Raw genomic sequence first — 10,967 nt, 5'->3', positions numbered from 1 at the left:
GAAGAAGAGGATGCAGGGATTGTCGTCCCCGAATTCGACTGCCCTTTGAGTCCAGAAGACACAACTGAACTTCAATCAGTATTTCAGCAAATTGACCCAAACACTCCGGTCAAGGAACTGTACTTACTCTACCGTGAGTATGTAGCTGAAAGATGTGGCTCTTAAGAAATACAGCTCCCTTGAATGACACAGATGAGGTAAAAGTAAAATTCCTTTGTTCAAAGTGTTTCTTAAGTACCAAGAGTAAAATAAGTCATGATGCCGATTTCATGAAAGAGTAAAGTTACTTGGCACAACTGGTGACTGGGTTTTTATTCCATTAAATTGAAACAATTGACACAAAATACAGCTCAAAACTATAATTGTTCCCCAACTTCACCATTTGTTTCCAAAACATTTTGACTAGAACAGTATGTCACTTGAAAGTTTGACTGTATTCTCATCTTGAACAAATGAAAACAAATGAAAAACTTGTCAAATAAAGTGCAATAAAGACTGTCTAACCCTAACCCAGAAAACATTGATTCTATGACTCTTATGAGCGGCTAAACTCCCTGCTACTCATAACAGCCTGTGTTATGATGCTCAGGAACTCTGGATATGAGCCGAGGTGCCTTGCCGGAAAGGTAATGGAGTTGGAGCATGCATTCACTACGGGAAAGCATACCGTGTGTGTACCGTAGCGCACGCTGCAATCATGGTCGAACTCAATTAAGATTTTAAACATCTCTCTCTCTGTTGAGGTGATGGGGACGTGTGCCTGCCCCCTAAGCCATTGAAGGAAGCAACCAACAGTGATCTTGGGTTTTTCCTTCATCTCCTCTTCATCTTTTGCCGCTTCACCTGTAGACTCTGTCTCTCTTGAGTCTCTTTCATCACTCTCTGTTATCTTCACAGGGGTCCCCCTCTCTTCAACCACGAAGCTCTTTTCTTCCTCTAAAAACAAGTTGAAAATGAATACAAAGAAATGCATATATTCACCTAAGCAATGTCAATAAATATGGCTATTGTTTTTAAATTGTTTTTTTATGTGGATATTTTGAAGAAGAAAACCTCATTAGCCAGTCCTGCTTTAGTTATCATTGTTTCATCGCAACCATCATGATGCAAAGTTGTGTTTAAACTGAGACATGTAAACATGAATAAAAAGGGTATGCAAAGCTGTCATTGAGTTGCCTGTCGTAATCGGGGGTAAAATTCAAGAACAAATACGTTTATAAAATGTCAGGGCAGTAGTATCACCTTCTTCTTCAATGTGTTGGATGAAGTCTTGTAAAAAGTTAACAATCTTCGATTCCCTCTGGCGTCGCAGCGAGCCCAGCTCGCTGAAGACTGGAGATATGGCTCCCATCAGGAATTCAGCATCCGGCTTGGAGAGAGGAAAAAACAAAATGATGTATGCTCAAATTTGGATGAGCTTAACCCTTTAATTGCCAGACCAAGAAAAAAAACTATGGAAAAATTATTTGTTTGCATTTTTTTATCAAATGGGACACACATAGCACATTTAAAAAAAAAAGGTATCAATATTGATATTGATATAAAAAGTAATGTTAAGTGTTTTTCATAATAATAAAAAAAACGTGCTCATCTTACTGTAGATGCTGAATTGGCCTAACAGGAAACCACTGGCCTAACAGCAAATGTCTATATCCTGTGTTGGCCTAACTTGCTCATCTGTGTGCAACTTTGGGCTGTATGCCATGCATGAAAGCTGCTATATAAATTATTATCACTCTTTCACTCTGAGATTCATAAGGCAGTATAGATGTAGTAATAATGTAATATAAGATGTAGTAATATTACCATGAATCTATCTATTTACCATATTGTATTGGAAAACATCTCTGAAACTCTGAAAAAGTTATATTGCTAGTTTAGTTTGTTAAAACTTTTTTTGTGCATCAAGTTATCTAATTATGTTCAGTCAGTGCTCTGACATTAAAATAAGTCAAAAATGATATGGTTACCTTACAAAAGTTGACCAAAAAGAGTGATTTCTTCAGCAGTGATTTTTTAGCATGCCAACTTTCTCAGTGGAAAGCTGAATGGCTTTCTGTTCTAACCACAGTGACATCTAGAGGTTGTTTTGTGCATAACATGTCAACCAAATGGTAGATATGGCTGAATCAGGTAGTTAAACTTTTAAAACATTTTTTCAACAGGATATCAAGACACAAAATTTGCTCTACCAAATGGTGGCGCTGGCTTTTAAAGGGTTAAGGTTTGAAATTCAGTGGTAAAATCAGCTAGAGACATAATACTGACCTTTTCATGAAGGCCAGCAACGAACAGATCCCTGAAATGCTGTGGTTGTTGTACTATCATCTCACACAAGCCATACAGCTTCATGCCTGAGCATATCTGCTGCAGCATTGGTAGAGTGCGGACCGATGAGTGCAAGATAATTGCCCTATAATTCAGTAACAGATAACAGCAATAATGTAAAATCATACATAAAAAAGGGAAAGAGTGACTGCACACTTAATACGAAGTATGAGTGTAAAGGAATAATTGATTGGTTTTAAACATGGGTTGTTATGGGTTAAATCACTTAGCATATGTACATACTTTATTATGTCTTCCTTCCTCTACCACGTTGCAGGACCACTGTACCCGCATGCTGTTATCCGATCCAGAAGGTCGTACATAGCTTCAGGTTCAGCTATCTCAACCTTTGCAATTAGAAAAACAGTATCACACAGTAAGTCATGGGAGCCTTAGCTTATTTTAAGAATTAGAAAATATTCACACTACAAAGAGGTGTGTGTGTCAACCATACTAAAACAAACGTCATGTTATATGAAGGAGTATCTGAGGAGAAGACAAATATTATCTCTTCCATAAGCTGGCTGAGATCTGGATCAGTCACATCTTCCTTGGAAATGGAATCTCTTATCAATCTCCCCAGTGGATATGTATCCATAGCACCACTCTCTGAAAAAGTTAGGTGGAGGACCACCTTGTACTGCCATAATCTCTCCAGCTGTCCTGCATTAACAAAGTTTAATCAATGCATAGACATTATTAATAAATGAAATAAACATCGAAAAGACATTGCAGAACACAATTCTACATACTTGAAATGCTCTTTGTGGTAGTCAGTAATTGAGTACTTGGGGGTTTTCCCTGTACTCCCTCCCTGAAAAAACTTCCTTTCAACACCTGCCATCATTTCTATAATCGAAAGGAAAAGTGGATCAATACATTGATAATCTCAATTAGACCACTGTATATGTTAAAGTACAGCACACGTCATGCAAAGCCCTTAACCTGTGCAAGCACAGAATTTGCATGCAACCAGAGAACCGCCACACACTGAGGAATATTTTCATTTATTATAAGGAGGTAAACATATACCTGTTAAGAATTCTTTCCTGAGAGCCCCATGGTCAATTCCAGACTCTCCAATGAAAGACACTCGGAGGTTTTTTTTGGGAGAAGACCTCTTCTGACGTCTCCACTGCCCTAAACCCCTTTCAAACATGTTCTCCCAAGTGACACTAACATTAAAGAGTGTCGTTGTGTCCACTCGTCCACTAAGTTTTTCGATGGCTTCAGCAAGACTTGAAGGAAACAATTAGAAGTTGATTAGACAACTGGATCCAAAACGTTTTCCCTTAAGAGACCCCTTTTGTATCATTGAGTAAACTGACGAGCCCTGACTGATGTAAAGTGGCCTCTTTTAAATGATATTCAAGGCATAACAATAAGAATGCAGGGCAACTGATGAACAGTACAATTAACACAAATAGTGAACACAATAACTGCAGGACGTTTTTGTTTAAAATAAGCAATTACAGGTACATTTTAAGCATATTACCTTTTCTCTCGCCCTGTCAGTTCTTCACTGGCATGTTCTTCCAAATCGATCATTTGTGTCGACTGCAATGTACTGATGAGGGAAAAAATATTTCAATGGGGCATGCCTTAATCATGGTTTACAATATCTAACACTGCAAGAAAAAAGTATATAAAGAATGTGCATAATAGTAGAAAAAAAAACCTTTCTCTACAAGTGCTGGCATGTATTTCAACCAAATACTCAGGAAATAACTCTGAGCACAATGGACAGAACACCTTTAAAAAATACAGAAAAGCAGAGCAAATATTCAAGTGAATTACTGAGACGCAGAAACCTTCATCATCTGCAATAATGTAATTGATAAATAATGCCCTGATTTTACCTTAATATCGATTTTAGAACAGGAGGTCCTACACGGGAGCACACTTGGAGAAGCCTATAATAAAATGTAGAAAGACTGCCAATTAATGACACATACAATGAAAATTGTTTAGAAACAAACACCTACAATATTAGTGAGCTTACATTCCCACGATTGCTTGTAGCTGGAGATTCATCTAAATCTGGGTCCAGATCCTGAAAATCGTAACCAGTTAAAAAAGCTGTCGATTCAGGATGATAATGATCCTGCATAGTTATTTGTGGAATAACATTACCGGTTCCAGATCCATGCGGTCAGAACAGCTGCTTGGTTCACACTCTTGTGCATGTAAAGCCAACAGCTGGACAGGCATGCTTAGATGACACGTGGCACATCTGGCTTTTGGCATATTTTCGAACTCCTTCGATGAGTAGGGCAAGGGGGAGGTGTCCAAAGTGTCCTGGATGGGCATTATATAGAGACAGCCTTTTCCACCTAAAGCTTTGGCAAGGTAGGCCCTCGTGTAACCCTCTGCCTCAGGTGCCAAAACACTTAATTTCTGCTGACCTGATCCTCCTATGTGGGAATACAAACAAGTTGATGTTATTTAATGCACAGAATGTTCTAGGGGAGGCAGTGGATTTTAACAAGATGCACACTTGCAGTGTTAGGCTTTCTCATGGATTGCTAAAAACAAGAGGGTAGGTAAATATGCTAACCATCAAGGGCATTAATGAGCTATCATAAGAGCAGCTATTGTAGGAGAAGATAGAGGGTATAAATAGGATTTAACTGCAGAAATACTAGACCACAGTTGAATTTAATAAGGGAGATTGTATCTTACCAGCAGCTTTATGTAGCATCCAGGCCCCTTCCAATGGTACCATTTTGGAATATGATTCCATAAGTATATATGATATCTATGTGGGAAGAGCAAAACAAGTGTGCAGTTAGAACTATAACCCTCCACACATGTCACCACTGTTGAAGCTGATTTGTGACCAGTGGTACTTCAGTGGATTGGGAAACTACAGTAATATATACAAAATGTCCCCAAATTGGAATCAATAAAGTGCTTCTTATATTATCTTGACTCCTTCCCTTATTATTTGTTCTATCTTACCTGGGAGTGGTCAGCATTTTCGGGGATATTGAGAGTCCTCCTGCCAAGTTTAGCCTGGAGAAGGACCATTTCATCCGATGACTTTGGTGTTCTTTCTGTGCTCTTATTGAGCAGAAAGAACTGGATTGGGGTTGACCTAACAGCCCTTCTTTTGGGAGATGGGGTATAACTTTTACCTGATTTGAATAGGCCAGGGAAAGCCCTGAGGAGTTGAAAACAATGTGTAAGAGAGGCATTTAAGAAGCTGTTATACAATATATTCATTCTAAACAATCTGAAGAGCGTTAATTTCTATGAAAAAATACCCTGAATTATAGTCAATTGCCGAGTTATTACAATGGCAATTGGGTTCAGAACTATCTTTATTTCCTAACGGATCCAAACCTGGCCATATATTGGTCCACTGTATTTCTTGCTGTAGAAGGAAAGCCAGGGGTCCTTTGTTGCTTCTGCCCCTGAACTGCCTGACGCTGCCTTGTCCCAGCCTGCTGCCTGTTGCCAAGAGCAGACTGCTGCTGTCCCTGTATAGTAGGCTGTCTGTGCCCACCTCCACCTGCTCTCCCTGAACCTGTACTTCATCTGTGAACACAATTTAAAGATGTCTATGATTCCCTAGAATCTAAATAAACTGAGTACTAAATACGTAAAGTAGTTAGAATATATAAAGGCTTCATTAATTAAACATTACCCAGATAGTAACAAGCCCTGAAAATAAATAGAAGAAGAACAAGAAGAAGATGAACCTTTAATTATCCCCCATGGGGAAATTCAGTTTTTCACTCTGGTTTTAATATAGGTTGGTAAAACTGTCACTGAAACACCTCGGCGTGCTTCCGCCGGCCAAGACTGCAGCTGTAATTTTTTGTAAACGACTGACCATTAGATGAATCTGTGAAGACAAGTGATCTCCCCCTAGTTTCACTTACGATTTTGAGAAGTTGGTTCAGCCAAGGCACTTCTCAGCAACTCAACGACACGCCTGGCAGCATTTTGTAACTCTATCTGTTAAAATAGATAGCATTTTTCATTTAATCATTTATTTCAATAGGGACAATGCACATAAATGAACACTTTAGACAAATAACGCTTCAAGTGTAAATGGATCATGTCTTACTATACTGTCTATACTGTCTTGCTATTTTTAAATTATTGTCTTGTTGTTGCGCACTGGCACTTTGACTTTGAGTCGATGTAATTTCGCTGTACTTGTTACAATGACAAATAAAGTATCTATCTATCTATCTATCTATCTATCTATCTATCTATCTATCTATCTAAAACAGATACAAACAAGAAATAGTCAAATTGATTGTCACAATCACAGTGCAAAGACATGTCGTCTTGTTTATCCAGATCTGCTAACAGTTAACTTTAGCTAACTTTTATTATTGCGGGCAGACAGCTGTGTCACTTTCTTCTTATACCGTGGCTTGTAAATAATGCAATGTCAATATCTTAAATGCCCTTCAAGCAGATAAAATTATAGTTATGTTAAACCATTGTTTTCTATATGCATAGCTAAAAGAACCGTTTTTTGTACGTACCTCCTTGTCGTCAGCCATTCTTCTTCTGCGGGGCTTTCCCGCTCCGATATCCCTCTTCATTTGAAAACGGCCAATCATAAAAGAGGAGGGGTGTAACCAATTAGATTTGGTGTTACTGGGACACGGTACGCCCACTTCCTAACATTTCTCCGCGCGCGAGAGCAGGCCAGAGTTTCACGAGCAGAAGAGCAGGAATTGCTCGCGAGAGCGCAGGACACCAAGGAGAGCTCATGTAGATGCTGCACATGCTCAAGGCATGTTTCTCCCCTGCAAGCTTCAATATTGCTCTCGCGCGAGTGCCGTTTTAGTGCTCGCGAAAATAATATATGTCCGCGGCTGCTTGACTTGTGCTCACGTGGATCTCATATGCCCTCGCGATTTATGACAGAGATTTGCCGCCATAGAGCAGCAGCAGCCAACACATTGCTGACTGTTGCTATCTGTAAACTATGCCGCTGAAACATAATTTCAGCCAATCAGCGTCGTCAGATCTGATGGTCATAGGGCGCCCTGTCAGTGCCCTGTGTGTCTGTGAGTTGTTTGGACTTGTATCCAAGGTGACGCTACAGTAGTTGATGACGAGGATGGCTGCGTCTGCAGGTGGAGACTCCGGGTGCTAGTGGATCGCCGGAGCTGTAGATTAACATTTACATGCTTATTGTAGTTGTAAGTGCAATGCCTGTAGCGCCATGGAGCATATGTGTGGGCTGGACCTGTATTTTACAGGAAAGGAGTGAGCAGAGGGTCGAGTTGTCGATTCTTATTCAGTTTTCTGTGACTATCTTCCTCACCCTCTCAGACTTTGAGTTGCACGCGCTGCTAAAGAGACGCGCTACCATGGAAACCAAACAATGGTGTAGCTGTATTAAAGTCCGAGTGGAAACAGTCGTAAGTAAATCTGATTTTGTCAGAAATCGGGAGAAATATGACCCCAGGAGGAAACCGGGAGAGGGCAATGAAATCGGGAGTCTCCCGCGAAAATCGGGGGGGTTGGCAAGTATGACACACACACACAGTTAGTTTCGTCTCCTGATTTTAAATGGGAATTAAATCATTTGAGTGTTCCCAAAGCACCATGTTCTGCAGTTTGTGTGGGCCTACTGTACTGTTGCACAGTTTACTGTAGAAACTATGTCCAGGACACAACCCGGTATCACGGCAAGACGTGAACATGCGACGATTTACCACGCTGGGAGACGTGAAGATGTCACGATTTCGTCCCCTTCGGACGTGACAGTTACACGGTATTGTTAAACAATTAACAGGTGGAGAAATAACCGGAGATGCCAAGCAAATGCGACCCCGACGTAATGATTTATTTAATAATAGTCACACTCGATTACGTCGATTTTCTTGTTTCCCCAGCTGGTCGACACCTCTTTTAGCAGAAACAAAGGCTACATTAATGTATTAAATCGATGTTAATCCATGAGTGTGGATCGTAGGTGTGGGTGTGGATGTGGAATTAATGGACGTGACGTTGTGCGATTGAGTTGCCAGGCAACATGTTAATTTACAGACTCTTCAACTACAACCGTAGTTATATTTAAAAACTTGTTAGAAGGCCTCACGAAATATTTTAATGCAAATTAAAATGCAAATGTGAAGGAATGTGTGTATAATAAAATACATCTGTGATAAACGAAACCGGAAACAGAGTAGGCAAGATCCTCAGCTCGATGATTGGATGGTTTAGCCACAATACATGCTGGGATTTGGTGTTTATGTGATGTGAAATCTGAAAACGTTTTTTAAAAATAAAATAATACTTTGTTCAGAGTGTGCTTGCTTTTCTGTTTGAAAGTCATCACATAACGGCATTGTAATACACGGTTCGGCTGCATTAAGTATTACATATCTGCCGTAGTTCTCTAATTATAGAGCCCTGATGAGAAGACTTCTAGACAAACAGGAGAACTGCCGTCAAAACCGAAAACGTGACGTGGATCATAAATATATAAACAATTAAACAACATCTTACATTTCTTTTCATACAATACGTCTCCTTGCAGTATCAACACTAATTCGGCTGACTTTTATATTAGATCCAATTGGTAGATAGGCTGTATTTACACCATAAAGGTGCAGAGCTAATAGAAAGGGACACCTGGTGGTTGAAGAACGTTATTGAATTTTATTATTTTATTATTAGATATTAATAGGATCCCTATAAAGTATATTCATTACTTGTTATTCTCTACTAATAGTTAATTAAAGACTGTATATAATGACTAGTTTGTACACCCCTTTCAAGATTTCAAGATTTTCTAAGCTAAGGTTTATTGACATATCATATTATACACAACTAGGTGTAGTTATGCAATGAATGAAAAACTTGGGTCGCAGGTTCCTCAACAGTGCATTTCAAGACATCTATCAATATGTGTGTATACTTCCACTATTGTTGGAGATTTGGAGGATGATTAAAACCAACCTCGTCTCCGCGTGTCGTTTGATAAGCTGGGTAAATTCGTAAAAAGGAAGGGATTAAGAAACACCAGAATGCAAGTGAAACAATAATCTTGTTTTAATGATACAAGGTAACAATACAAATACAAAGGAATCACGAAGCACTCTGCAGAGTACTCCGGGCTCAGGTTCTACCACGTGTGAGACAGGTCTCAGGAACGGCCGGTCAAAAACAAGAGCGCGAACCAAAGGAAAACACAGTGTTTAATACTAAAAACACAGGAGGAGGTGTGTGCGTGCTTTCCCCCAGAGGTCATCTTATTGGCAGAGACCAACACATGGCCTGTCGCACCCAATCAGTGCGACACAGCAGAAGAAACCCGGAAACAAAAAGTCTCTTTCAGTTTGACGAAGACCAGACGAACCTGCTCTCAACAACAAGTTTCCTTATCTTATTTCACATCTTGTAGCCAGCACACACACATCCCCTTTATGGCCCTTTGTCCCTGAGTCCATCTTCCCGCCTCAGGCTGCCACACACAAGTTAAAAGTATGTTTTAAGATATAGTTGTTATAGTTGGCTAAATATACGTAATACATGTTAATTACTTTCATATCAATAATAAAGAGGAACACAATACCTATGCTCTTAAGCAGTATTACAGATGCTTTTCAAATAGTCAAACTTCACACAGGCCTAATATAGAGAACACACTCATTTGTCCTACCGCCTTTCCATTTGTTTGAGCTATCGTTCACATCTTTACTTCAAATAAAAGGTTTCACATTGTATATTTCCAGCTTCCTTTACACATACTGTTATTATTAATACAAAGTAACCAACCACACACATCTATTGAAAACAAGTAGATTTCCCTGATAATTGACATGCTGAAAATCTTCGGAAGAATGTCCCCTCCCCCAGCTCTCTCGTCCCTATCATAAAAGCTGCTTCCATTTCATATAGAGTAATAAAACATGTTTAAGCTAATTTCTCCACAATGTTTGTAGCCATTTAGTACCCACACATGAAAGAATAAGAACAGAGGTATAGTTGAACAGTAATCATGTAGCACATATATTTACTGCAATGAAAACACACATATTTGCCCCAAGCATGTGTAACGCACCCTCTTCTTTTATGAGGGAAACATTCCAGAGTTTTGGAGCTATCCCCAAATTAGGACGTCCCCTGCTTGCATCCCTCTCTAAACACAAAGACTTCACCTCAATATATTGGGGAGGGAAAATATACTTTGTCCCTTCAAATTTAACACACATTCTATATAAGGTGACATTAAAATGAATATTAAACCTTTGGGAACAGAAAACAACCTTCAATGACAGTGAAGAAACTATCAGAGTGAGAGCCTGAGTGCCAGAAAGCAGCATCCTTGCGTGTTGTTGAATCATCAGGCCCCCCCTCGGGTCCCCCTTTTGGCGTCAGCAACCTGTGTGGAGAAATCTGATACCCACCCCTCAAGTCTACGCTCAGGGCTTCTGGGCCCTCAGGTGTTTGACCCACCACTGGTAGGCCGCTTCAGAATTCTAATACTTGGCCTGTGTCAACAAAATAAACCCCAACATCTTCAGGTGAACTAAATAACATATCCCAATAGCTCTGAATTTCTGACAAGCATCTGTGTTATTATAAATGAAATCCTTGAGATCCCATTTAAAATCTAAATATAATATGAACTGCTAATGTCTCTGGTAATGGAACAC

General features: G+C 39.6%; 1 protein-coding gene across 3 annotated transcripts; it reads right to left on the bottom strand.

The window, feature by feature from the left end:
* Positions 1–231: 231 nt before the first annotated feature.
* On the bottom strand, positions 232–6,854 carry LOC307037653 (uncharacterized protein). Of its 3 annotated transcripts, none has more exons than XR_013807742.1 (16): positions 6,834–6,854; positions 6,216–6,291; positions 5,674–5,868; positions 5,290–5,491; positions 5,011–5,086; positions 4,462–4,742; positions 4,331–4,381; positions 4,188–4,241; positions 4,007–4,080; positions 3,824–3,895; positions 3,361–3,566; positions 3,081–3,177; positions 2,572–2,675; positions 2,269–2,413; positions 1,243–1,369; positions 232–936 (listed from the first exon to the last, which is right to left on the bottom strand). XR_013807742.1 is itself a non-coding variant. In XM_079678716.1 (13 exons), exons 3-13 carry the CDS (start codon positions 5,679–5,681, stop codon positions 2,865–2,867), a joined length of 1,248 nt encoding a protein of 415 aa, XP_079534842.1. In that variant the 5' UTR covers positions 5,682–5,868; positions 6,216–6,291; positions 6,834–6,854; the 3' UTR covers positions 2,687–2,864. The 3 variants fall into 3 exon arrangements, 1 of the variants encoding a protein (XP_079534842.1); XR_013807743.1 differs by having other exon boundaries at positions 2,617–2,675; XM_079678716.1 differs by lacking the exons at positions 232–936; positions 1,243–1,369; positions 2,269–2,413; positions 2,572–2,675 and adding an exon at positions 2,687–2,991.
* Between the last annotated feature and the right edge of the window lie 4,113 nt (positions 6,855–10,967).

The sequence above is a fragment of the Notothenia rossii genome, assembly GCF_949606895.1.
Source record: "Notothenia rossii genome assembly, chromosome: 4".
Lineage (NCBI taxonomy): Eukaryota > Metazoa > Chordata > Actinopteri > Perciformes > Nototheniidae > Notothenia > Notothenia rossii.
This window is presented reverse-complemented; position numbering and strand designations above follow the sequence as displayed.